Source organism: Cygnus olor, chromosome 4 (assembly GCF_009769625.2).
Source record: "Cygnus olor isolate bCygOlo1 chromosome 4, bCygOlo1.pri.v2, whole genome shotgun sequence".
NCBI lineage: Eukaryota > Metazoa > Chordata > Aves > Anseriformes > Anatidae > Cygnus > Cygnus olor.
In genome coordinates, this window is record NC_049172.1 from 76483464 (window position 1) to 76511206 (window position 27743).

Below are 27743 nucleotides of genomic sequence, written 5' to 3' on the forward strand. Positions count from 1 at the left end.
GGATGGGGGCAGCACGGCAGGCAGGGAAACTGGGGGGGGGGGGGGAGGATTACTATGGGGGGGCAAACCGCTGCAAGGAGCCAGCCATGGGAGAGGGCAGAGTCTCTCAAAAAAGGAAGGGGTACTGGGGGGGGGGGGGGGGGTCATTGCCTTGGGCAAATTAGTGTGGGGGTGAATAATTGAAAAGGGAAAATTATTGGGGATAAATCCTGGGGGGCATCACTGCCAGGGGGAAGTCACGGCAGGGGGGGGTAGTCCTTGAGGGGGGGATATTGCTGCAGGGAGGGATCGTTAAGGGTAGAGCTCTGGGGGGATCGTTGGAAGGGGGAAATCCTTGGAGGGGGTAAGACTTGGGAGGGGGGATCCTTGCAAGGGGAAGCCATTAGGGGTTTACACCGGGGGGGTTGTTGTGTGGGAGAAATATTTGGGGCTAATTGTGGTGTGGGGAAGGGGGGGAACCCGGGGCTCGGGCGTTGGGGTGACATCGCAAGAGGGGTGCGAGTCACCCTAAGAGGAAAGCTGTGGGTGGGGGTAATTTTTGGGGTGGGGTAAACCTTGGGGTGGGGTAAATCTTGGGGTGGGGGGTTGTAAGGAGAGACTCATTAAGTAGAGGGGTAAATCTTGGGGTGAGGAGGCAAATCTTGGGGGGTAAATCTGGAGGTGGGGGGATTGCAGGGAGGGATTCATTAAGTGGGGGGGCAAATCCTGGGGGATAAATCTTGGGGTTGGGGGGATTGCAGGGAGATACTCGTTAAGTGTGGGGGGGCAAACCTTGGGGGGTAAATCTTGGGGTGGGATAAATCTTGGGGTGAGGGGGTTGCAAGGAGGGACTCATTAAGTGTGTGTGGGGGTGAATCTTGGGGGGTAAATTTTGGGGTTGGGGGGATTGCAGGGAGGGAGTCCTTAACTGGGATGGGGGGGGGGGGGGGCAAATCTTGGGGGGTAAACCTTGGGGTGAGGTGCTCGCAAGGAGGGGTTAAGCATCTGGGGGGGGGGGGGGGGGGGGCGGGGGAGGAGGCCGACAAATCATTGGGGTGGGGGGCGCCGGGCTGAGCCGCGCTCGTCTCTCCGCAGGCCGAAGGTGCGGACGGCGGCGGCGGCTGGAGGAGAAGGAGGAGGAGGAGGAGAGGAGGAGGAGGAGGAGGAGGAGGAGGAGGAGGAGGAGGAGGCCGAGGAGCGCGGCGTGACCGTGCGGCGGGCGGCGGGCCAGGGCTCGCACGCTCCAGCGCCGCGTCCGCCCGGCTCGGCCCGCCTCCCCCGGAGCCCTCTGAAGTGAGGGTGGGTGTGCGGGGGAGCAGCCGGGGCTGGCGGCGAGCCCAGCCCGGCTTCCCCGCCTCTATATAAACACACATTGACTTTCTGTTACCCGAACTCACATCGCGAGGGGCTATACCGAGGCAGCCCTGCCTCCTCTTTACAGGAGTCTTGTGAAAAGTCTGGGGCTAACAAATAACCGGCGTATATATATATATATATATATATTTATATATATATTTATGGAGATATATTTATGTGGAGGGAGATAGAGATATAAACCGATCTGTCTCGCTCCGTGTGTATAGATACATATATAGAGCTATTTAATTCTTCCATCTCTCCAGGTCTTTGCTGACTTATTTTAAGATTTTTTTTTTAGTATTTTTAAAAATCTCGCTCCTTTTTTTTTTTTTTTCTTTCATTTTTTTTTCTCCTTCTGGTGTGTGTGGCTTGCCTTGAAAGCGAGCGAGAGCCAGAGCATCTGCATTTGGACTTTTTGGGGGTCTTTTTTTTTTTCATTCCGGGGTTTTCCTTTTTATTTTTTTTTTCTCGCGTTTTTGGCTACTCAGGGCCCCCACGCCCCTCTTTTGGGGGCTCTCCTGTTGCTTTTTTCTTTTTTCCTCTCTTTTAGTGTTGTTGGTGTGTTTTTCTTTTTTTTTTTTCTTTCTTTATTTTTTTTTTTTTCGCCTGTGTCACTCTGTCAAGTTTATTCCAAACAAGAACAAAGTTTTCAGAGAGGGACAGAGGAGAAACTGCTTTTTTGCCCCTTTTCAATTTTTCCTTGCCCCCTTTTTTTTTTTTTTTCCCCCTCCTTTTTTCCTGCTGTTTTTCTAACCTGCCGGCGGAGAGGGGGGCGAGCGCGGCCCCCCCGCCCCAGGACCCCCCAGGCAGGGTCAGTGTGCGCTCCGCAATCGCCCTCTTTTCGTGCGTGCGTGTGTGTGGGTGCGAGTGTGGTGCCTGTCAAGGGGCTGTTTCTCTCCCCACCCTCCTCCTCCTCCTTCTTCCAAATATGCTTTTTGAAAGTTTTGATCTCGTCTCGGCACTGGCTACCCTCGCGGCGTGCTTGGTGTCACTGACTTTGCTGCTGGCCGTGTCCCAACAGCTGTGGCAGCTCCGCTGGGCTGCCACCCGCGACAAAACCTGCAAGCTACCAATCCCTAAAGGCTCTATGGGATTCCCTTTAATCGGAGAAACCTTCCACTGGCTCCTGCAGGTAAGGAGGATTCCCTTCCCTCCCTGGAAGGTGGGCTGGGACCGGCTGCCTTTTTTTTTTTTTTTTTTCTTTTTTTCCCTCCCTTTTTCTTTCCTTTTGCACGGGCTGCGATTGCATCAGGCGGGCTCCCGGCGAGCTGGGGAGGCAGATGGGGCCGGGGGGGACCGAGGGAGCCCGGCTCGGCTCGGTTCGGCTCGCCCGGGGCTCCGCGCTGCGCTGCCCGGCCCGGGGCGCGCCGGGGTTCCCCCGGCGTGGGCTGCGCGGTGCCGGGGAGGCGGCGGGGGGAGGCTCGGGGGTCTCCCCCGCGCTGCCAGAAAGCCTTTTTCTTCCCCCAGCCCGAATCCAAGCAAAATGAAAAACTGAAATCAGCCAACCCCCGGGGGCGGCACGCGGGGATTTGGCTGCCCCGGGGGGCTGCGGGCACGGTGCGGGGGTCCCCGGGTCTCGCCCCCCCCCCGCTGCCCGCTCCGCGGCCCCGGGAGCTGCTCCCGGCCGTGTCCCCGACCCGCCCGGCTCGGGTCCGGTGCCGGGGGAAGCCCACGGAGGTAATCGGGAGCTTAACCCGGGATTAACCTCGCTAAGTGCTGAGCAGCAGCGGCGGGCGGAGCGGGATCCCCTCGGACCGCGTTGAGGAAGGGTGGCTGCCAAAAAAAAAAGGGGAAAAAAAAAAAAAAAAAAGAGAGAGAGAAGGAGGAGGAGGAGGAGAAGAGGCTGGCGGCCTCCGGGGGTGCCCCGCTCAGGGGGAGCCGCGGGCCGGGCTGGGGGCACTCCGCCGCTCGCAGCCTCCCGGGAGGGAAGCCCCGAGGACAATTAGCCCGAGCCTTTCCCACTCCGAGCCAAACAAACCAGCGAGCGGAGCCTCCGCCGGGATGCTCCCGCCGCCCAAGGTCGCGTTTCATTGACGGCACGGCCCCGGCACGGCTCCTCCGGGCAGCGCTGCCCAGGACCGGCTGCGCGGCTGCGGCTGGTCCGGCCCGGCCCGGCCCGGCTCGGCTGGGCTCGGCTCGGCGCTGGGGGAAGCCCCGAGGTGCGAGCCCCCGCACCCCGAGCCGTCCCCCTCCCCGGCCGCGGCGCCGAAGGGGTTAACCGCACGCTCTCAATAGGGCTTTATTTTTTAAAGAAATTTATCAGATTTTTACAGGGGGACCAGAAAAGGGTTCTCGCTTTTCCACAGGCTCCATCCAAACAGAGTCCAGGGCTAAAAATACAAAATTTTGTATAAATTGGACTCCATTCGAAACTTCTCCCACATAAAGGTCCTCTTTGTGCTGCCCTGGAAATGGTGTACAAATAACTCTTTATTAATGCCACAAAAAGGACTTTAATTATATTTACGCAGATCAAGAAACAGGGTCACCTGAACATCTGAAATTCACAACCGCGCTTTTGTTTCAAAATAAACACACGCACTCGCAACCCGCGATCGCTCGCAGCGCTTCTCCCGGCGGGTCGGGGTTTGGGGGGGACCCGGCTCGTGTCCCCCCCCCCCCCCCCGCCGCTCGGCCCGGCTCCTCGCCGACAAAAGCCCCCCCCGGAGCATGTGGGAAAGTTATTAAAGCCGCCCGAAATCTGCAGATTTACTTAGGCGAATCGCAGCCTTTCGAGTAAATTCGGTCTGAGCGAGGGGAAAAAAAAAAAAAAAAAAAAAAGGGGTTCAAAAAAAAAAAAACGGGGGGAAAAAAAAAAAGAGAGGGGAAAAAAAAATGAGGGAAAAAAAAAAAAAAGTGTTTTAAAAGTGCCGGGGGAGGTAGAAAAAGGGAGGCGGACGGGGGGCGGAGGGCCCCGGCGGGAGGAGCGGGCAGCGCCGGGCGCCCCGTCGGAGGCAGCGGGGCTGTGCACGGGGGGGACCCCCGCATTTTGGCCCCCCCAGACCCGCAGGCACAGCTCCCCCCTCCCCGGCTCTTCCCCAGGCTGCTCGCCGGGTGTCCGCTTCCAAAAAACGGGGCGGGGGGGGGCGAAATCCGAAATCCCCGCGGAGCTGCTCCGGGAGCGATGCTGCTCGCGGGGGGATGCGGGGACGCGGAGGGGGGGGGATCCCCACGCGTGGGGGGGGCCGTGCGGTGACACCGGCCTCCCGGCCCCCCCTCCCCCCCCCCCCCCCGCCCCGTGCTCCCCCCGCAGGGCTCCTGCTTCCAGTCTTCGCGGCGGGAGAAGTACGGGAACGTGTTCAAGACGCACTTGCTGGGGCGGCCGCTGGTGCGGGTGACGGGCGCGGAGAACGTGCGGAAGATCCTGATGGGGGAGCACCACCTGGTGAGCACCGAGTGGCCGCGCAGCACCCGCATGCTGCTGGGGCCCAACACCGTGGCCAACTCCATCGGCGACATCCACCGGCACAAGAGGAAGGTGAGGAGCCCACGCGAGACCGGGCGCGCCGCGCGGGGGGGCGCGGGGAGCGGGGGGACCCCCCCCTTTTTCCCCTCCCTTTCCCTCCCTTCCCTTCCTCCTCTCCCTGCCCTGCTTCCCTTCCCCTCCCTCTACGCTCCCTCCCAGACCCCCCTCGTGGGCGGTCCCGCGTGGGCGCCCCCCCCACCCCGTGTCCCTGCTCGGAGCCTTTGAGGAATTTAAAAGGGCGATGGGACGGCGTGAGGGAGCCGGGGGTGGGCACACGGGGCGTTCCCGAGGGCTGTCTCTGCCCCCCCCCACTGCCCACCCATGGATGGGGACACGCGTGGCGGGGGCTGCCGTGGGCTGGAGGCCGGGAGCGGCCCCGCAGAGCTCTTAAAAGGGAGATGCAGGAAGGGGCGGGGGGGGGTGTAGGGGGGGGGAGAGGGGGCGATGCAGTGCAGCCCCCCCCCACATCCAGGCTGCGCCAGAGGGGGCTGTGGGGATCCCCTGTTGCGGTCCTGCTTGCTGTAGGGTTCTTGTGACACTCAGTGTTCGCAGGACTTCAGGGAATTTGGGGTGCTGATGGGGGTCCCCCGGTGAAGGTGGGGTTCAGGGCTGGCTGGGGGGTGCAGTCCCAACCCCTCACCTCGGCTCCCCCCCCGGTGGTCCCGCTGCCAGACCCTCTGCACGCGCCCCAAAGCAGGCCAGCAGTGGGGGCAGCCTGGTCTCAGGGGGCAGTGAGCGTCCTCAGGTGTCGGGGATCGACCTCAGGGCCCCCCCCCAGGCAAAACTCCCGCAGGCAAAGGTGGTGGCAGAGGTGACAGGCAGGGCGTGCTGGCGTGGTGGCACGGAAGATGGTGGCATGGGCAATGGCTTTCACATCCCTGCCTCGACGGGAGAGGCTCTTGCCCTGCTGGGTAGGGGCGGGGGATTAATTTGGGGGACGGTGAAGGGAAAGCTTCTCCTTGCTTCCCAAAAGCTTTGCCCCCAGGTGGGGGTGATTGAGGTATCCAGCACCAAGGGGCTGCCCCAGCACTTGTCCCGAGGTAGACCGCGCTCTCCTCTCCATGCTCCAGCAGGATTCCCTATCCTGGCGCATGCATTTCTCTGAAATCCCTGCCGAACCCCATCGCTTCTCTTTCCTCTTGGGGTTAGGATGAGAAGACCACCTCGGCCTGACTCCCACGAGTCACAGTCCTTAACGAAATGCCACCAGGACCCCGCTGTTTGGTCCCTGCCTGGGATCGTGGCGAGCTCGGTGCCTGCAATTGCACCGCCGGCTGCTTGGGCTGCTCCTTTTTGTCTTAAGGAGGGAAAAATATTTTTCATCCCTGCCGTGAAAGGCTGTGCGCGGGGCTGTCCCATCACAGAGCATGTCCAGGGAAAGGAGAGGTGCAGGGACAGGGATGGTTTTCCTCCGGCAGCAGGGGAAGGCAGCGGTGAAACTGCAGCTCTGGCTCCTGTTTGTTTGCTATTACGAGAGGGTTAAGTGGCAGCAACCGGCGATGTGAAGGTGCCTCCGCTCTCCTCTGCTGCTTCCTTTATCTCATGTGGCAAAACAGTTTTTCTCTGCTGAAGAGTGGGTAGCTCAGGCCTTCGGTTGAGATGTCCTCAATAAAAACCGCAGAATCCAAACCTCAGGAAAAGATGCTGGGGGGAGGAGAGGAGAGCGTGGGTTATGGGAACGAGGTCATGGAAAAGGGAGGCCTGACCTCTGTGGTATCCTGATGGACTCGTAATTTGTACCACAGCTCAGCTGGGGAGCGCTGGCACCAGAAAGGAGCAATACCAGCGGCGTAGCGAGGGGACAGCCTCTCTCCCTCAGTACCTGCCTGTCTCACTTATATGCTAGGTTGTGAATCCCAGACCCAAATATTCCCTGTATTTTTGAGCCCAAGGCTGGTCTGGATCTCCATTCTCCTCCTCAAAACTCTTTTGCCTTCCCAATTTTTAGCATTGCATATGGTCCCAAGCTGGCCAAGATCCTAATTCCTGCCTCAGGGATGGCTAAAGCCTCCTGAGAACAGGTAGAGCCCGCTGTCCCGGGATGCCCTGCTGTTGGATCAAGGCTCTGACGCCACCCTTGTGCAACCGAGCCATGGCCTCAGATGCTTACGGACCGCAAGTGCTTCTGCCCACACCCCTCACCCTGCTCTGGGCTCTGGTGTAGCAGAGAGCAAGATTAGCAGGGCTGGGGATGCTGCAGGGCTAAGCAGACTTTAAGCTTTCTGTTTCATCAGTGTGGGTTTGGGTATGATGGGCTCAGCTGGATGGTTCACTTTCCTTTGAACACGGCAGATTATTCTGATTCCTTCACTCAGTCTTTTAATTACTGTCCTCGCGGGGCTGAGCATCCTGTGCGTCACGCACCCATGGGTGCTCACGGAGCCCGGCAGCTGGAATCTCCCTTTCCTCTGTGCAAACCATCCCTCGCCCTGGGCTGGGCGAGTTGCACACGCGGAGATAAGGTGAACCTGCTTCTGATGTGAAGCAATAGATCATGCTGTTCCTGGCGAGATTGCGATGACCAGATTAAAGGTTTTTCCAGGCCAGGTGCCTTCTACGGGCAGAAATTAGCGGTGCCTTTTGAGTTTGTTAGCCCTGAGCTTTTGTTGCTGTTAAATGGCATTGAATTTTAACTCTCCCCATCCTGACCGTGAGATGCATGAGGAGGAAGCACTAGTCTGAGATTTAAGCTTGCTCCTTCCACGTAGAAGTTTTCCTCTTAGGTACCTGCTCTGTACCTCCCTGCTGGGAAGCCAAGCAAAAAAAACGTTGGCAGAAGATGGCATTTCTCACAGATATCACCAACTTTCTCAGCAAAGGTGCTAGTATTAATAGAAAACGTTAAAAGATTCAGAGCAGCCTGAGAGCTCCACGAAGAAGAGCAGCAGTAGCTCCTGGGAAACCTGTGGGGTTGTTGATAACTCAGTTTAAAACTCGTGGGGCTTTCTGGAGCAGCAGCTTCATCCACCTCTCACATTCCCTTCCCTCCCCACCTCTCTCAGCTCGACTCTTTGCTCACTCCTAATTACTTTCTCATTCTCTGGTCCTGCCAGAAGTTGCCATGAAGTATCGTTTCCCTTGAGGCTGCCTGTGGCATTGGGTGCCAGCTGGCAGGAGGAAAAGGAGCGTGAAACCCCATGTGCTTACCCTCTTCTGTGACCCAAAGCACTGGGGTCATCTCTAGCTCTTGCCCACCAACTGCTGCGTGGTCACCACCTGAAATGAGTTCCCATCATCTTCCTATATGCCAGTGGAGCTGCACTTATTTACACCAGCACTGGCAAATGCTCATTCATTGTTCCTGGCAATCAAGCTGTGGTCTCCTCTTGGTGGGACAGATTGCCACTCAGAGAGCAGACAAGCTCTAGCAAGAGCTTTAAGCCCAGCATGTTCTTGCACGGTATTTCTAGTAGCTTGCCGCAGAAATCAGCTGCTCTGCTGGCCGTGTATTGCAGAGGTTTCCACAAGATTTTAGCTCTTCTCTGTGATTTTAGCACCAGCAAGTTGCAGCTGTTGCTGGTTGGTCTGCAGTAGTTGCCCATGATGGTGATGGGATCAGGGCTGGGGTGGACAACTCGGTCTCTGGAGCTCTTCTCTCAGGTTTGCTGTTTCACTCTCTGAACTTTTCTTCACGATCTTATGAGGATTCAACATCTGCCTACATAAAGTGGGTGAATATCCTTCTCCATCCCTGGCTATCAGAAGCTTTAATCCCAGAGGTGTTGATAGAGGGCTCTGAGTTGCTCTCCTGAAAGGTGCTTAGGAGGAACAAGACCACATTAAGAAAACAATCCCTATGGCAGCTCTGCTTTCCCATCCCCTATTTATTAAAGCTCCCCTGCAGGAAGCCATCAAAGTTTGTACAAATTGGAGAAATTTTCCTCTGGGGACTCTCCAAGCTTTGCTGGAGAAGAAGTCTCAGGTATAAAGTCAGCTTTGCCCAGGGCTGAGACAGCTTGTGGGGTGGGAGGCAGGGCTTGTGTGCCTCGGGGGCGTAGTGCTGCTGCAGATGTCATTAGTGCTGGCTCTGTCCTGGCCCCAGATGAAGCTGTTGGATGAGAGCACTTTACAAGCAATAAACAAAAGCAACCCCAAACTCCTCAACCTCCTGAGATAGATGCTTACCGCGAGGTTGTTACTGCCAGGGGGTCACAGAGCTAATGTCGAGATTGGAGAAGGATCTGGGCTGCCCATGCCACACTGGAGGGAGCTCATTCCTTTGTCCCGGCCTTTTTGTTCCCAGGTCACCTGGTGGTGACCAGCGCGTTGCTCTCTTGCCTGGCTGAGCATGGCCATGGCTTTGCCTTGGCTTTGCGGTGGCAGAACCCCATCCCTCTGCATGGGGTGAAGGACACACATCATCCCCGAGGGTTGGACAGGTCAGACACATTTTGTGTCCCAAGGGAGGGAGGCTCCTGCTCTCCTACAGGAACTTATCAGGGAGGGGTCCTGGGACAGCGCCTGTCTCGGGGCTCTCCACATCCTGCTCTCATTTCGGAGGCACAGCCATGCCACCTCTGCTGTATGGACGGGGATGGGACCCTGTCCCTGTCCGGCTGCTCACGCTGAGTCCATTTCACATCCCTCCCTAGGTTTGTCTTTTTCACCCCCTCAGTTCCCATTTATACCCATGAAACCCCAGCAAAATCAGTGCAGTTGCTCCGGATTTACCCCATGTGTGTTTTGGAAGTATCGACCCCTGGGCCAATGCGACCTGTAACGAAGGCAAAGCAAACCTGTGCAGGGACAGCGTGGGCTCTGGCTTTACGGGATTTAAGGGCAGTGGGAAGCTGAATTTCAGCAAACAGAGAGCGAGGTGCTGCCATGCTGCTGCCCACGAGGGAGCCCGGTGTCTGTGTACAGAGGGGAATGGGAGCTGGAAAAGGCCAGGACACATCACCCTGAGCTTTAGGGTCTGAACCAAGCAGTGCCCGGGGCCAGGAAGGAGTTTCTTGGTGTGGGATAAGCGGTGCCAGCGTGCTCTGGTGCAGGGAAAGGTGGGACAGTGACTTTCCTCGGAAGCATTCAGCCCTGGCAAGAGAGCACTGGACTTGCAGGGCCCGTGCTCTGTTCCAGCATAGTAATCCCAAAATAGGCACAGCTGGCTTAAAAAAAGGAAAAGAAAGAAGAAAATAAAAGCAGTCCGTGGGCTGGGTAGACATCCTAGACCCGGAGACTCGAGGAGGAAGCAGACAGTGGTGCAGAGAAACGGCCTGTTTTGTCTCACTGTCCAAAACTACATCATTCATTAACACACCACAATTAATGTTCTGCCTCGGAGGCATACAAGTGTTGAGCTTATTAGCACCAAGTAGAAAGGTCTGAGGCTTTAATATAGTTTGCAAGAGGATTAAGAACACAAAAGGGGCCATAAATTTACAACCAAATATAAACCAGCTGCTGTGGGCAGGACTGGGGGGAGGGAGGGAAGGAGGCAGACGGGGGAGAGGGGTGGGAGGAGGAAGGAGGGATGGGAGGCGGCGGGACCGTACGTTCCCTGCTGCCAAACACCCCGACCCAGGCTGCTCAGAGAATTTAATTTTTTTTTTTTTTTTGGCATTTCCACCCTCCTCAGCAGGAATTGTAGGGAACGAGCCATCGCCTTCCACCCGAGCCCCCCCGGATCGCATCGGGTCAGCTCAGGCGGGCTGGGCTCCAGCTGCCATGCACCAGGCCCCTTTACTCCTTCCCAGGCTGCTGCCCGGAGAGCTTTAACCCACGGGCAAAAGTCACCGGAGCTGGAGAAAAAAAGGCTCCCATTGATGTAGGAGGGCTCCCGCTCGTGGTCTTGGGGAAGAATTTGCTGGCTAGGCTGGCTCATTGACTTTAGACCAAATAGTGCTGTCATCTATGGTGGTGTAAATCCAGAGTAATTCCGATGGATTAAAAAAAAAAAAACAAAGCACAGGTGCTCCTGGCTGAAATACAAGTTTTTTGGGTTTTCAGAGCGCCGCCCACCCCAAAACCCCCAGTGTGCTCTCACCCTGCTTTGGGCTGAGCTGCGCCTGAGCGCGGTGGCAGCCCGGGAGCTGCCCTTACCTCGCGGGCTGAGCCCCTCGGGGGGCTCTGACCATCCACATCCCCTGGGGTAGGAGCTGTGAGATGTCCTCTGAGGCACGGAGGTGACAAAATCCCTCCTTGGGCTGCTCTGAGCAGCACTGGGGGATGCCAGGAGTGCGTCCTGGAGATGGGGGAGAGCTTTTCAGGCTCATCATCTGTCCTGTGCTGTCTTTGAGTAGTTTTGTTTTTCTGCCATGCCACGGTCTGTCCAGCCAGGCAGCTCGGGCAGCCGGGGTCTGTAATGTCCCACTCATCCCTCTGGGGTCAGAGGGCTTTGTGTTGGATTAACTTTCCTCTTTACTGCCCAGGTGGCACTTGTGCCACCAAATATATCTGCCAGCCACCTTGCTCTTCATCTTTCCTCTCCTTAATTATGCCTGGTGGCTTTGGGTCACCTCAGGCTTTGTCATCTCTTCTTTGGGCTTAGTTTAAAGCCAGAGGGGGCCTCGCTGGTAGTCTGCAGGGGCTCACATTTTCACAAGCAGGAACTCCTCTGCACCATCCGAGGCTTGCCCATCCCCATCCGATGCAAGACCTTCCTCAGGAGTTCGGTGGCAGAGCTGGTGAGATTTTCCTGCTGCTGTGGAAGCACTTTTCCAAGGTCTTTTCCTATTTCTGCCAAGACAGTGCATGCTCAGGAAGGTGCATTTATTTCCCCTTTGGGATGAGGCATGTTGTGTCATGGGGCAGGTGTTTCCCTCTCATCCCCTTGTTCTGCCATGTAACACGTGGCAGGACCAAGGGCTGAGCACTTCTGGGAAGGGCTCTCAAAGACGGTTTCTTTGCCAAGTCCAACTTTGCTGCTAGGGGAACCTGTGGGTTTCTTAATCATGTGGGCATCCCTTCCCTTTGATCCCCCTTCCATGCTCCAGGAAAAGTCACCAAAAAGGGGGCTTGTCTCCTAATATCTCTCCTCCGTTGGCTCTGACGTGGTGGCAGGACACCACCCTTGCTGCCAAGTGAGCTTCTCTCCTCTTCTTTAGCTCTGGGTAAGCTCTCACCTCCATGCCACAGATCTGGGATGCAGCACATTGTCCACAGCCCATCTCAGCTCTTCCCAGCCATCTGTTGCTGGTGGATGGCTGCCCTGACCATGCCATCACCTGCCCTGTGGGCTCGGGGGCTGCTGCTTCCCTCCAGCTCCAGCCATGGGCAACTTTGGACCTCTTCTTGGCCTGGTGATCCCCTTTCCCAATACAAGGTCACTTCTCCTGAACACAGCTCCCATTTCTTTGCTGAGCTACCCACTGATGTGATAACTTCTCTCTCTTTCCCTCCCTGTGTTCGATTTCCCACTCAAGGAGCAGTGACAATATGTAAGGTGAATTTTGCAGTCCCCCAATGCACTGGTTCCCCATGAGTAAATGGGAGGGAAGGGGGGAGCAGCACTTTGGGGGTGGTGCAGGCACAGAGGTGCTGAAGAACCACAGTGTGTTTGGGTATCCCCACGGAGAGGGCCAAGCAACCTAAATTGCTGAATATAACAGGTCGTGTTTTGCTGGTGCTGGATTTTTTTTTTTTTTGAGGTGAGACAGTTTTGCAGATAGGGTGCTGAGATAGACATAGGGCTTCCTGCTTCTTTCCTCCTCTCCCCTTTGCATTGCCATCCCTTTACACCATTATCCTGTTAAAGGGTTGGAAAGCAAAGCCTCCCATGCCAAGCAAAGTGTTTTTTGAACTGCTTGGACAGGAAGGTTTTGTGCTACATGGAACCGGGGTGCTTGGGCTGTTTGGTTTTAGTCTGATTTGGAACAGGAAGATAAAATTCTAGAGTTTCTCACAACCCCAAATACTTAAAAAAGAAAAAAAAAAGTAAAAATTAAGGCTATGAGCAATTCTGAAAGGTGCACGATCATCATAACTTGCCCTAAAGATGCCGAGATGATCTCTCTGGTCTTCTTTCTAGTACTTTATTTTATTTTATTATTTTTTTTTGTGAATCATTTGAATGTCATTGAAACTACCCTTTGCAAAGCAGTCTCTTCTACTCCACTTTTTTTCCAGCTGGGCCAGGCCTGGTGAAATTGTCCCTGCTCTGCTCCGTGCCCCACTCCTGCAGCCAGGTCGCTGGTGGTGACGGGTGGCAGCATGCATGGGGTTCTTGTGTTTCTCCTGGGGAGGGATTGCTGCCCTCAGCTCCCCCGCAGCACTCGCGCTTCTCACTTCACTCCATGCTGCACTTTGGTCTGCGCATCCAGAGCTGCTCCTTTCTGGGGGAGCAGAAACTCCTGGCTTTTCCCTCTAAAGGGACCTGGATTCCTCCCATGATGGAGGATGGCGGGAGAGCATGGCACGGGGAAATACAACGAGGCCTCATTTCAGCCCCAGCACGGGCAGAGGTGCTCCACCTTCCAGGGGACCAGCTTGCACCAACAGCAGTGTGTCGGGGCAGTGGCAGGGGCCCATGGAGGTCCTCTCCTCTTGGCAGTACCTTGGCACGGTGGCACAGTCCCACAGCACTTTTGCAGCATTTTCCCTTCTCTCATGCTCCCAGCACCAGGGCAGCCTCTTGCCCATGAGTGTTCTCATCCCTCTCCAAAAATATCCTGGTTTACAAGCCCACTGGAGCACGGCAGTGGGCTCCACGCCTGGCAGATGGAGGCAGACATCCTTTACAAGGTGGTGACAGGGCAGGGCTGGGACAAACACCACCTGGCCTTTGAGATGTAGGAAGCAATAGCACATCTCCAGGTTGGGACACTGCTTTGGATGCTTCCCTGACACGTACTGCCGGTGCCAAACTGGTTTGTGAAAACGTCTCCGCGTTGATCGTGCCTTTGTTTTGTTGGGCCAGCAGCTCCGAGCTGGATGAGGCACGGGTTTCTGGTCCCGGCTTCTTCTCCTGGAGGGTGGGAAGGATAAACTCCACTCCCTCTTTCTGTGCTGGAGAGCAGGGCACCCACAGATTGTGGTGGTGAAAGGCAGGGGATGAAACTTGTGCTTGAAGGGGGAAGTTTATCTGGCACCAAGGAGGGGTAAAATGACGAAAAGCATCACCCCTGATAATTACACTTCACCCCAGCTACAAAATGAAGCTTTTTCTAAGCATAAAAATGCTGTGGGTTGAAGCTGAAGGTGTTTTACTTGAATGTCCACTCCTCTTTGGTGAGGTTTAAGGATGGGGTTGGGGTGCACTCCATCCGGGACTGGGGGCTGCTCACTGTCATGCAGAGCTGGACCTCTGCGGGAGATCCCGGAGCTGAGACACCGGGAAGGAATTTTCTGCCTTAGGAAACCCATAAATCTTTAAATATCCTGTTTCCACTGTGAGGCGGATTCGGAAGTTTCCAACTGGGTGGTGGGGGTCTCCCCGGGCAGGGGGTAGGCAAGCGCGTGCGGGTGTGAGATGCACAGAGCAAATCCCCAGACTTGGTTTTTTTTAGGACACACCAAAAATGTGGAGAGATGAAGGCTCTTCCCAGCACCCCCCCAAAGCCCTGGCCAGCTGCCCCATGGCTGCTACCGGACCCCTCCTGTAAGGGGCATCCCCTTAGAGCTGTTTTTGCCTCCGGGCTGCTCGGGATCAAACTTTTTGTGCAGCGATGCTCCTCGGCTGGGCTTCACTAGAGGGCGCAGGGATTTTAGGCTAGAAACGCGCCGAGGTATGTCAGGGAAAGTTGGCTGCCTTTTCCTCCTTTTTAATCAACTGGAAAGATGCAGGGTTGAACTGGAGGTGACTGGAAGGGGATCCAGACTTGTGTCTGGCTGGGGAAGGATCCGCTGACATCTGGGATTAGGCGGCGTGGAGCGCAGCGGCGGCAAGCGGCCGGGACCCGTGACGCCAGCTTTGCAGCCGGATGAGGCTGGAGGAGCCCGACAGCAAAAGGACAGCTCAAAAAAAGGCAAAAAAAGACCAGATCCCCCCAGTGCAGAACACTCCCCATTTCCAGGCTGTTGACCTCCACAGGGGCTCATTTTCTCCCTTGTGCCTTTGCTGAGCATCCCTCCTTGGGACGGGCGCGCTCCTCCTGAGTCCAGCTTGGCTGCAAGGTGTGGATCCAGCCCCGGGCTGGTTCTCTGCACTGTGGGTTGTTTTTTGCACAGCAGGACCAGAGGTGTTTCTGTAGATGTTGGGCTTTGTGTGGGGAGCAGGGGGGTCCTCACCCCTCATGGGGGGAGGTGTTGGGCAGCAATGTGGGAGGCCGGGGTTTGCTCCAGGTCGGGAGCCCCGGATGCCACCTCCACCAGGATGGTGGCCCAAGGCAGGGCTGCAACCTCTTCTTCTCCAAGCAGCTTCTTTCCCACCCCCCTTGCACACACCCGAGCTGGTCTGCCCAAGCATCGCTGTCCTTTCTGGGCTTAAAAATAGCCCATGAAGTGCAGAGAGGCACAGAGAGCAGCAGCCGCATCATCTCGCACCCTCACCCTAGCCCAGCCGTTCATTCATTCTCCCGCTCCATTCATTCATTCCTCAGCTCTCTGTAGACATCTGGGGCTGTCTGTCTGTCTGCGAGCACATCTGTCAGTCTGTGTGCATCTTCTCCCTCTCTCCCAGCCCTCCTCCTAGCATCCTGCTTGCACACTGATTTCCACGCCAACCTCTGCCCTGCCGTGTGTGGTGTGATGAGTTTTACTCGGGGCTCAGCCTGCATGCGGCGCGTTATGAAGCAGCTTTTGTCGGGCCTCCCGCCCGGCCTGTGAGGGGACAGAGGTGTTATTTCACCAAACAAACTCCCGGCGAACGATGTGCATTAGCAGTGAGGGGTCGCCGCCAGGAAAATGTTACCTTTCCCTTTGAGTGCTGACTGCAGAGGAAATTCCCACATTTACAGCTCCGGTGCATTCGGCACTCGTCAAAAGAGGGGGCGGCTTTGATTTCTCTCCTTTTCTTGTCATTTCGATAACGTTGCAGCCCCCCCCAAGCAACCAGCCTCCGGTGGAGGCTTGCAGCTCCCTCCGTGGGAGCTTGCTTTAATTTGATTTTCCCGGAGGCCTGGCATGTGGCGGTGCATGTGTGCATGCCGCCGTGTGTGGAGGTTAATAAAAAATAAACAAACAGCACTTTTTCCTCCGGTGCACTCTGGGAGGGATGCGGCGGGGATGCCGAATGAAAGCGCGTGCTGTGGGCTGTGCCGGGGGGAGGCCAAGGGACATTCCTGGCATTTCTGAGCTCCTCGTGCAACACACGGGCTCAGTCCCAAATTGGAGTAAGGAGCCGTTAGCATCGGGGACCTGGGGAGGCCCACTCCTGTGCAGTGTTTACTTGCAGAACTTAAATTAATAGTGTCTGCTGACATCAGGTTTTTAGCCTGGTTTCCCAAGGAAATGAGATGTGTGCGATCTCAGCGTCTGCATGCGTGTGTGCCTCTTTTCCCCAATAGCACTTGAACCTCTGCCTGAGTTCAGCCAGATTTTCAGAGAGCCTAAAGGCCTTGAACTAATTATTTTACTTTTTTTTTTTTTTGTATATATTTAAAACGGTTGGTTGTTAGGAGAGAGAAACTCCCAATGCTTCCCACTGAGAGAAAAGCTTGTGTGTGTGTTCGTGCACAACCAGACTATTAGACATTAGAGAAGCCCCGCGGAAGAGCTGTGTTATTAGCACCCAGCTAGTGGGATGAATGCAGGTGGGAAGCAGGACACATGGAACCGCAGTAAAGCTGGCTCCATCCACCCTGCCATGCACAAGGTGATCTGTTTCCTCCCATCTCCAGTTAGCTGCTGGAGAGGAGCTTGGGGGCACTACAATATCACCAGTTGTCTGGGGTGGCTGTGGTGGAGTGGGCCTGGGGAGGCTCCGTCAGCTGAGAGCTCTCCATCAGCCCTTTTTGGCAGTGATTTTGGAAATTGGTCTTTCTGGATGATGAATTCTGGATGATGACAAGCCTTCTGCTCAGCGCAGGAGATTTGTGATGTTCATTTTGGTGGGCAGAAGGGGGTTGCTAGAGAAAGCAGGAGATATTGGAGCTGTGTAGAAATCTCTGCTCACTCTCTTTCGTAGGTTTTCTCCAAAATCTTCAGCCACGAGGCCCTGGAGAGCTATCTGCCCAAGATCCAGCTGGTGATCAAAGACACCCTCCGGGCCTGGAGCAGCAACCCCGAGTCCATCAACGTCTACCACGAGACCCAGAAGCTCACCTTCCGCATGGCCATCCGCGTCCTGCTGGGCTTCCGCATCCCCGACGAGGAGCTCAGCCGCCTCTTCGAGGTCTACCAGCAGTTTGTGGAGAACGTCTTCTCCTTGCCCATGGACCTGCCCTTCAGTGGCTACAGGAGGGTAAGAGATCTGGGCTGAGGCTTCCACCAGCTGGTAACAGCAATCTGGAGTTAGGGAGCCAGTGGCTAATCCCTACCTCTATGCATGCTCTTGGTGGGATGTCTTCTCACATTCTGATATCTAAGAAGCAGGTCTATTTTAGGCTAAAAAGTCCTATTTTGGTGGAGTAGAGAGGGAGACACATTCATAGACTTTCAGAGTGCTCCGTGGTTCAGTGCAATGGAGAATATAGTCAGCATCTGCTCAGATTTAATGGGTGGTTTTTCCTTGCAACGGCACTTTGCTTTTTTATTTTTATTTTTATTTTTATTTTTATTTTTATTTTTATTTTTATTTTTATTATTTTATTTGTGGGAGCCTTCTCCTACCAATGCACTGCCTGTCTGCAGGGCCAGACAGACCAGCAGCCCTCCTGATCCTAAGAACTGTTCCAGTTCTTCTATGGAGGATGCAAAGTGAAAACGTAAAAAAAATAACTGTATTTCATCAGCAATTTTGGTAATAGATTTTTTTTTTAATTATTTTTGTGGCTATCAATGCATATTTTGTCATTGTTATTTGACCACACGAATGAGCCCAGACATTGGCAGCCCCAGGTTAGCTCAGTGCGGCTGCACTCCCATGCTGACTGCTTTAGTGAGGCCCAACAATAAAATTGCTTGGGAGCCCCATTTCACTCTCGGGAAGAGGATCCTTTTGGATGAACTGGCTTTCCCCCGAGAGACAGTTTTCCCAGGGACTGCTGTATATCCTGGGGGAGGGGGAGGCCTGTGAACTGGTGCAGCACTGGAGCTCCCACATCCCACCTACCATTCGCACCTAGGTGCCGATTACCCTCGCCTGTAATCGTGCACACCTGGGGCTTGCTCCTCCTGGTCGGGGAGTGACTCCAGCATTTTTATACTTCTCTTTGAGCACCTGCAAGTGCAATTGGATTCCATAGTTGTGTCTTCCTGAGCAAGTCTCCAGCTCCTGGGGATGCTGGGCAGCCCCAGGGCAGGGGGGTGGTGGTTGTATTGCTGTGCCCTGTGTGATCTGATGGTTTCCTGCTCCCCAGGGCATCCGGGCACGTGAGACGCTGCAGAAAGGGCTGGAGAAAGCCATCCAGGAGAAACTGCAGAACACACAAGGCAAGGACTATGCTGACGCACTGGACATCCTGATAGAGAGCGGCAAAGAGCACGGCAAGGAGCTCACCATGCAGGAGCTGAAGGTAAAGGTCCTCCCCGTGACCCCCTTGTCCTTGGGCTTGGGCTCCCTGTGCAGCAGAGCGTGAGCTGGAGCAGGGTGGATTTCTTGGGGGCACACCTGAGGTGGTCGGTCAGAGCTGGGGGTCCCCCGTGTGTTGCTGGAGCTGCAGGTGAACCCTGGCCTGGTGGAGCACGGTGCCAACAAGCCAGTTGCTTTCCTTTGGGATGTATTCATCACACTCAGTCCTTGATTAAAAGCATTTTCAGGGAATACCAAAAGACCGTGCAAGCTTGCTGAAGCTTTCAGCCCTGAGCAGACTCACACCTCTGCCTGTGCAGTTTTCAGGTGTCTCCTCCACAGGGTGTATGAACCCTTGGCAGGTTATTAATTGCAGCAGGCTCATGGCATGACTTGATTAATCAAGACCCATCCCTGAGGGCTTTTCTCCTGTCTGTCACTGCATCCTCTAAGGCTCTGTGGAAAGCTCTCCGTGGTGTTTCCAGCCTTTCACACTAGCCACCCATGTCTCCCTTTTAAAAGGGAGGTTTCTCATTTCCCCTGAGTGCAGGAGAAAGTGGGAGCAGGACTGTGCCCACACCAGGAGGGACATTGCAGTGAGGTCGGGCTGGAGAGCTGTGGGGTGTTAGGGGGAATGCTGCAGCATCGCCTGAGCAGGGCAGAGAGAATATTCCAGTGGTGGGAGCAATCCTGCCCTCCTCCTGCTGTCAGCAGCAGCAGAACATCCCCATGCAGAAGGCAAGACGGGGGAAATGTCTCTTTGTCCCCTGGAGCTGCACGCCTTGAGACGGAGGGGAAAGAAGTGCCCCAAGGCAGGCTGCTATGGCCCTGTGCCTAGCTCCCGCCATGCCTTGGCTCTCTGTCCATCCGTCTGTCTGTCCCTTCTCCGTCTCACCCCAGCTTCCCTCCTGCCTTTCAGGACGGCACCCTGGAGCTCATCTTCGCCGCCTACGCCACCACCGCCAGCGCCAGCACCTCTCTGATCATGCAGCTCCTCAAACACCCGCGGGTGCTGGAGAAGCTGCGGGAGGAGCTGCGCAGCAAGGGCATCCTCCACAACGGCTGCATCTGCGAGGGCTCCCTGCGGCTCGACAACATCAACGGCCTGCACTACCTGGACTGCGTCATCAAGGAGGTGCTTCGCCTCTTCACCCCCATTTCGGGGGGGTACCGGACGGTGCTGCAAACCTTCGAGCTGGATGTGAGTACTGCTCTGGCGGCGGGGTGCTGCTGCACAGTCACCTCCCCCAAAAGCCCTCTGTGCCTTGTGCAGAGCTCTCTCAAGCCTGGTTTAGATGAGAGCCGGGAAGGATAAATTAGATCCTGCTGGTGGTGGTGGGTGGAAGTGCTGCAGATTCACGGGAGGACGCAGGGATCCGGCCCCTGGTGGGGAAGAGACGCACTCGGGCTGTCAAAGAGGAGACAGCCATGACGCCTCAAAGAGCAAATCGTGACAATGTTTGACGCCAAAATCTGAGCTGGGGTGTAACAAGGGAAAGGTTTACTGCAGAGGGCACCTCCAGGCTGCCAGATGACAGGCGCATTGCTCACCGTGATGGCTGGAGTTTCCTACCAGCGCAACAAAAGCTTGAGACCTGGCTGTCACCGCAAATCCTGCTAATGCAAGGATTGGAGTCACAAGCCTTTTAAAGTGCTCAGGGGATGAGAAATCCTCCCCGTTTCACACCACCCAGGTCCTGACGTGAGCGTTGGGTGGCAGGGTGGGAGCGAAGTGGTGAAGGGTGTGCGGCTCCCCCGGGCTGCCCGGCTCACGGGGCAGTCAGGCACCGCCAGGTTCCTGGTAGGTGGCTGCTGCAAGTGACCACAAAGGAAATAAATTGGAATGGCTCATCTGATGGGCTGGGACAGAGGCATGGATTAATCCAGCATTCCCATTTCCCAGCACTTTGCGTTGCACTCTTTGCTTTCTTTATGAATCTAGCAACCCCAAAGAAAACGGTGAAAAGTGTTTCCTCTGGGGATCAAAGCAGCTTCGTGCTGTCCCCTCTCTCCTTCCTTGCAGCACGGTTAACACGCTCTGCTTTTCTCTCTCCCCTTCCCCTCTTCCCTGCAGGGTTTCCAAATCCCCAAGGGCTGGAGCGTCATGTACAGCATCCGGGACACCCACGACACCGCCCCCGTCTTCAAGGATGTGGACGTCTTCGACCCCGACCGCTTCGGGCAGGGCCGCAGCGAAGACAAGGAGGGCAGGTTCCACTACCTCCCCTTCGGAGGGGGCGTACGGACCTGTCTGGGGAAGCACCTGGCCAAGCTCTTCCTCAAGGCGCTGGCCATCGAGCTGGCCAGCACCAGCCGCTTCGAGCTCGCCACCAGGACTTTCCCCAAAATCACCCTGGTGCCCGTGGTCCACCCAGTCGACGGACTCAAGGTCAAATTCTTTGGACTGGATTCCAACCAGAACGAGATCCTGACGGGGACAGACGCTATGCTGGGGGCCACGGTGTAGAGCCCGCAAGGGACGGGCGGCTGGGGACAGAGGGGTGGGGTGGGGACACGGGGACGAACAGGAGGGGAGGGGAGAGGACCGAGAAGCTTCTCCACGACGCTCGCTTCGCGGAGACTCCGGGTCGGGACTGCTTTCTCCACCGGTGAAGCTGCCAAAACCGTTCTGCTCCGGGCGTGGAGAAGGTTGGGGTGGCTTCGTGCCTCTCACTTCCTTCGAAAAGAGGGAGAGTCGCAAATCCTGAGTAGAACTGGGACTGTCTGACCATACACAGTATCTAAATATTATAAATATATATATATAAATATCTATAAAACACTTCTGCTGCGAGGAGGAGCGCTGCAAAGCCCCGACTGCGGGAAAGGCTTTGGAAATCAGCTGGCAACCAGAGGTCTGGTAGCCCAGGGCGGCTCTTGGGTGGCCGCTGGGCTTTTTTTTAACAGTGTTAAATTAGCTGGTGATAACAGTGTTTTTTGTTTTTGTTTTTGTTTGTTTGTTCAGTTGTGTTTTTTGTTTTGGGGCTTTGGGGACTTCCCTGGGTGAGGGGCAGATGAGTGATGCCCATTCCCACCCCATCCCCTGGGTAGGTTGGGGGGGTGCTGCCGTTTCGCCTCTGCTGCGGGACCGAAAAACCCTGTGGTGCCTTGTCTGGGACCGAGAAGACGGCGAGCTGTCTCTCCAAGGCCTTGGACAAGTGCGTTTTTGCATTTTGCAAAATGGGCTCTGGGGTGTGGGGGGGGCTTCTGTTTTTTCTCATTGAGTTTCCTGCTGCTGCTACACAGCCTGTGGGCACCCGTCCCGTTCCCCCCCCCCCCTTGCCTTCTCCACGCAGAGGCACCCATTTGGGGGCATTTTGGTGCCTTTGCTCTCCCTCAGGGTGCAGGCACTGGCCTTCAAAGCGTGCGGCTCCCCAGACCTGCGAGCAGCAGGGCACCCAGCAAAGCTGCCCTGCTCAGAGCTGCTCCTTTCAGGTGCGCCCTCTTACACGGGAGGCATTTGCATTAAAGGTGATCTCTATAAATAAGCCAACGTCCGCATGGTTTGTCTCGTGTCTGGGTTTTGTTTGGTGATGCCTGAGCTCGGCAGCAAGGAGAGTGAGAGGCGGGCTCCTAGCAAGCTGTCCGCCTCGTCCCACTGCCCACCTGGGAGAGGGGCCCTGCCCAAAGCAGCTCCAGCACAAGCAAGCGGCCACCAAGGTATCTTGAGTTTCATTTGCTGGGTGGTATTTTTTTTTTTAATTTCATTCTTTTTTTTTCTTTTTTTTTTTTGCACGCAAAAGGCCTCCAGGTTGAGTGTGAGATGGGCGCGTTGTGTTGAAAGCAGATGTTGCCTCATGCGTAGGTGCAGAGCAAAGACACCTCGAGCGCTCTGGCTGTCATTTGGTTCAGACCAGTGCTGGGAAATCCCTCTTGGATTCGAGGCATTTCATCCCTGCTTCACACAGCCCTGCTCCTCTCCCAGCTCCTGCCCTCCATGGTGGAAAGGATGAGACAAGGACCGTGGCAGGGACCTCTCCTAACCGTGGTGGGAAAAGACCTCATGCTTGGGTTGGCAGCTTGGCTTTCTGCTTTAAAGGTGTCCAGATAAGTCGGAGGGGCTGAAATAGGAAGGACGAAGGGGCAGATGTTGCTTACCAGGTTGCTTTGCAGGTTTTGCTTTTGACGAGTGGGTGCCTCTCTGGAAGGTCGAAGGAAGTGTGGAGTGAGCGATGGCGGTGGCTGCCTTTGCCAGGCTGCCGTCTGGTGGGGGCGGTGGGGAGGGAGGCAGGCTGTGAGCCAGGGGAAGCTCTCGAGGTCAGATTGCCGTCAGCCAAGCTGCCTGAAGCCCCCCAGGAGCATCCCAGCGGATGGTCCCCACTCAAGCCAAGATGCACGACTTGATTTCCAGGTGGATTTAACCTGAAGTAAAACTCCCAGCCTTCCAAGGGATGCCGCTGAGATCCAGAGCTCGCTTTCTGGTTGGTAAGCAGCATGCCAAACCCAAGAGTGAGGTCTCGGAGCTGTGTGCTACCTTGGCACTGTGCTACCTTGGCACCGCGTCCCTGGAACAGAGGCTCAGCTAGTTTGCCAGCCTGGAAATGTTGAGAGGAACACCACTAGCTCAGGCACCAGTGAGATTTTAGGCATTTTCCTTGTCCCTGGTGGAAAGAAAACATTCCCAGAGGTAAAAGGGGCTTGATCAAAATTCAAGTCCCAAAGGGAAGCAAAGGAGAACATCACCTGAATGCAGTGGGAAGAGGAGAGTCTCCTAGAGGCAAGTGTCTGGGGAGAGGTCTGTGGCGCCTGAGGCCATCCACGATCTTGGCTGACGACAAACATTGGTAGGGCATGGGGATGGGGCAGGAGGTGGAGGACGCAGGGCGAAAACCCACCAGGGATCCACTGCTCAGTGCTGTCCAGGAGCCCCTCATTTCCAGCTGAGACCTGTTGGGGGCAAAAACTGTGACTGGGGGGAGAGAGGAGGTGAAAAAAGGGGAACACTGGTGAGGGGAACGGCCAACAAGGTCGAGAGGTCTGCTCAAAGCCCGCTGGTGGCTTCGTGCTGTGTTCCTGTGAGCAAAACCTTTTGGGGAGACTCAGAAAGGGTTTGGTCCTGCTCGTGTTTACGGGCAGTCAGTGAAGGGCTTCGCCGAAATTGTTATTTTAACTTCCAATGTCGTTACAAAGTGAAAAACCAAACATGCTTTTGAATGAGTGGTTGATTGGAGAGCTGTAATATCAGAAGCATACATCCATTATATATATATGCTTACATCATGTGTATATATAATGTTTGTGTGTGTGAGTATTTAATCTAGGCATAAGTAAGTCATGCTTTTGTTTTACCATTCCTAACTAATATAACTTGACTAAAAAAGTTGCTGCAGAGGGTTTGCAGAATAAAGCACTTTGAATCTCAGAATTGTTTGTGTTATTTTTTTTTCTTAGCACAGTCCAATTCGCTATAATATTATTTTATACACAAATTTTTTTTGGTCTGTCTTTATAAACTATTATAAGTACTATTTTTGTTATAATTCAAAATAGATATTTAGTATAAAGTTTTTGCTGTTAAATATTTGTTATTTAGTAAAATATGATTTTTTTTTCTCTTTATTGTAAACATTGTCTGGAAAAATATTAATATGTTTTATCACAGTTGTTTTTAATATTAAAAAAAAGAAAAAGCACTTGTGGGGTTTTTCATTATGAAATTGGTGCCGTGTGAACATGTGTTTCAGTCATGTGGTTTTTAATATGTATATAATATCATGTGTCGCATATTAAAATGAATGTTGTGTATTTTGTGATCTTAAAAAAAAAATAATCCATGTGGCTATTTTATAGACTTCCATAATAAAAAGAGTTGAATCTCCAAAGCTTTTGTTTCATGCCCATCTGCATCACCTCTTGAAGGGCTTGTGGCCTTCTGGTTTGGGATCTCAGGGTGACACCGCTGTCCTGGGATTTGGTGCCCCCATAGTGGGGGTTTTGCACCAATGTGGGGACCTATCCACAGGTACAGGAAATTCCGCTTCAACATATGAATAAGCTTTTTATGGGGAGGATGGACAAGTGTTGAACCAAGTTGCCCAGTGATGCTGTGAAGTCTCCATCCCTGGCAATACTTGGAGCCTATCAGGACATGCTCCTGAGCAGCCTGCCCAAGGTGCCCCAGCTCAGAGAGCCATCCCCTCCCGAGGGTCCGGTGAGCTCCAGGACACCCAGTGTCTGCCCAAAGCTTCTGCCTGTCCCCAGCCAGAGACACAGGATGGGCAAAACCAAGCAGGAGAGGAGGGAGAGGTGTTTGTCTCCAGGTGCACGTGGGGCCTGGCTGTTGCTGTGGGCTCTTTCAGGAGCTCACAGATGGCCCAGGAGACTGCCATGGGTCAAAGAACACGCACCCAACGCCAGATTGCATTGACAGGCTGGCTGTTAAAGGCTTGTATAGCCACCGTGGTGGGTAGGTTGTTGTTGGTGGACCAGACAAAGCAAGACATGCTCAGCAAGGGTGGGCAGAGGTGGTGATGGCAGCAGTGGAGCTGCAGGCCGCGTTGTCCCCCAGCTCTCCTGCCACCTCCTGTTTGGGGCTACGGAGTGACTGATGCTCCTCAGGAAACCTGACCCTGGAGTCTTGTGTGAGCAGAGCTTGCCTTGAGCCTCCTACACCCAAAAAGTTGTAGGAACTTTCGACCCTGGGCGGTGATTTGCATGAGACGTGATGGCCTAAAGCTACTGGTGGGAGTTGCAGCTGCACCAAGGGATGCACCTGTCCCAGGGTGGAGGCAGAGTGGGTTAGCAGTGCTTAATGAGTCGTTAGGTAATTATTTAGGTAATTAGCTTCTGTTTCACTCCTCTTCTTCCCATAAAAATCCTCTGGTAGTGCCCTGGCTCTGGTAGAAAACAGGATGCTGCTGCTCTGTGGGCCCTTGCTATAACCATGCTGAAAGGCAAGTAGAAGCTGGAGGAATTAATAGAGTCCTCTACAGTTGGCTGGAAAATATGACTGTGTGACTCCAGCCTGTGTCCCTTGGTGCAGCTGGAGGCTCCCTCCCCTCCCTTTGGAGCTTTGTGGCTGCTTTCTTTCCCTGCTTCTGGATGTGTTCTGCCAGCAGCAGCCTTGCTGTGTCTGTCGTGGCTGTTGCCAAAAGTGACTGTGGTTGTGCTCGGCTGTGGTCCTGTCCTGCTCCTGGCTGCTGCCTGAGCTGAGGGGGCTGATGTGTCACCTCTGTTCCCTTCCAGCCCATGATGCATTTATAACACTTGTCTGTCACCTATTTAATAGCAGGGAAGGTCATTTCCTTCCAGCCTTTTCTCTTTGGGATGTTTTCCTCAATTTCCCTTTGCTTTTATTTATTCTTTCATGTTCTGAACTACATGGCCTCAGTGAAGAGCTACACCCCCAAAAGGGGGTTTGCTGGGCTCCAGGCACAGCAAGGAGTATGTCTTGTGCTCTATCCCTGCTCCCTCTTCTTTCCATTCTGCTCTAGGACCTGGGCTCATGTTTCTTGTTGCATTTTAATGTCAGCTGAACTCTTGAAAAGTTTCCTTTTAAAGGTGGTGTATGAGAGTTTAGAAAAGGTATGTGAGTATGCATACTTAGCGTCTTTTTCCTTCTCTTTTTCTTCTTTTCCACCCCTTCTCAACACAGCCCCCAGAGAAACATCCTTTGCAAAATGCAGCATGGCTTCGGTGTGCAAGCCAGGAGGGGGCTGGGTGCTGAGGTCCGCGCAAGGGGGTGGCAAGGCAGTGCCAAATTAAAGGGGGCATTATAAAACATTGAACTGTAACTAGAATAATGTTGACAGGATCTATTTAAATAAAGAAGAGGTGGGAGAAAGTGATGGGTGTCTAGGTGGTGTGGATGGCTTCTTGGCATTGCTTTTCCTCAGATAATTTTAGGAAATTTCCAGTCTCTGCTGGAGTCGAAACCTGGGTAGGTTGGGGTTGCTCATGGCTTCTCCTCTCCATGTACCTCTTGCTCTGGAGGCTTCAGACACTAGTTCTAGGGTCTTTTGGTGAAATAGGTTAGTATGCTGTTTGCATCCAGTCCCCTGCCAGCCTCCGAAGGGAAACAGGCTGAGAACCCTGGATATAAATTATATGACCTCTTCCCAAATGTTGCAATATTAAATTATAGCGCTTGGATAGCCTTGCTATCTTATAAATGTCCAACCTGTACATTTAAAAATGATTGACTGTGACAGCAAAAAGGATGTAAAGTGGTGGAACAGCAAATGGCTTGCTGGCAAATATTTCTCTTTGAAGGTCTCTCTCCTCACTTGCATGGGATAGATTTCCAATTTATCCCAGCTGAAAATGAAAACTTTACCACAGGTGATTATGCTCAAATTCTGATTTATGGCATCTTCCTGATTGTTGATGAAAATGCTGATGTGCAATTTTGATATGATAAAATACAAATGATAAAGGTCTGCAAGGAAAAAAGTGAGAACAAGAAGGGCAGGGAAGCCTTGAGGCTGTCTTAAATCTCGGTGTCCATGAGTGCATTTTCTTGTAAACAGCCTACAGGTCAGAAGTGCAAAGCTGTGGGCTGAACAGTGGCTTTGGCTAACACGTCCCTGTGAGGCTTCTCACTGCTTGCTGCTGGGTGGCTTCATGAGAGGGCTGCTGAGTTCATTGAAGTCAAGAGATGGTCCTTCCACTGTGGTTTGAGCTTCCCAGGGATGTGGAAGATCAAAAAAGATGGGTGGCACCACACTTGGGAAAGTGCATTTTGTCTGCTTCATCCTCATTTTCCCTGGTGGAAATTAGCCCAGATTGCACAGTTCTGTCTCAATAGCACAACTTTCAGTGCTTCCTTCATTAACCAGTTTCTCACTTAAATTGTTAGAGGAATACTTTTGCATTTCAACATAGATGGGACTAAAGAAGGGGAAAAAAGGTACTTGAGGCATTGCTCCAGACCTGCTGAAGGTGCTGTGTCTCCATTTCCCCTAGCAGGTGGGACTTTACTCGAATAGCTTTCCAAATTCACCATTGGGTGATATGAAATTTAAAGTTTAAAGTGTACCTGAATGTCTTACTAATGCTAGGGAGTATGGACTACAAAACCAAATGTTTCCTAAGTGTTTCGGGCAGCAGCTTGAACAGTCAATTCGCTCACCCCAAGAACATTTCTTTTTAATGGCCTAAGACCAGTATCCAAATGACCTTACCTGCATTTTCCAGGTCACATTACCATTTCATGTCCTCCTCCATCACTCTGTAAAGTCAATGGTTGTCTTTCTTGTGCCTGTGTTGGAAGCTAGATCAGGCTTTTATATGCTTTTTTCAATATTATAAACATAGATGGTGTATATATGTATATTTGTTCTGAAGTGTCGTGTTTGACCATTTGTTATGGCATGAACAGTTTCTCTTTCAGTGTAATGAACACAGTTTTATCTGGCATAAGAGCAATGTTTAGTCTACACTCACGTATAGCTTTTCCTTTAACAATATTTGTCTAATTATGGCTGCACAGATTCATTTTGCTCAGTAGGGAAA

The 27743-nt window shown here is 53.9% G+C and overlaps 1 protein-coding gene across 1 annotated transcript; it reads left to right on the forward strand.

Moving 5' to 3' along the window:
• Positions 1 to 1290: 1290 nt before the first annotated feature.
• On the forward strand, positions 1291 to 21771 carry LOC121069728 (cytochrome P450 26B1). The gene is made up of 6 exons (XM_040556172.1): positions 1291 to 2470; positions 4592 to 4816; positions 16806 to 17081; positions 18139 to 18294; positions 19210 to 19491; positions 20365 to 21771. The coding sequence occupies exons 1-6, from the start codon at positions 2267 to 2269 to the stop codon at positions 20755 to 20757; spliced, it is 1536 nt and encodes a 511-aa protein (XP_040412106.1). The 5' UTR covers positions 1291 to 2266; the 3' UTR covers positions 20758 to 21771.
• The last annotated feature ends 5972 nt before the right edge of the window (positions 21772 to 27743 follow it).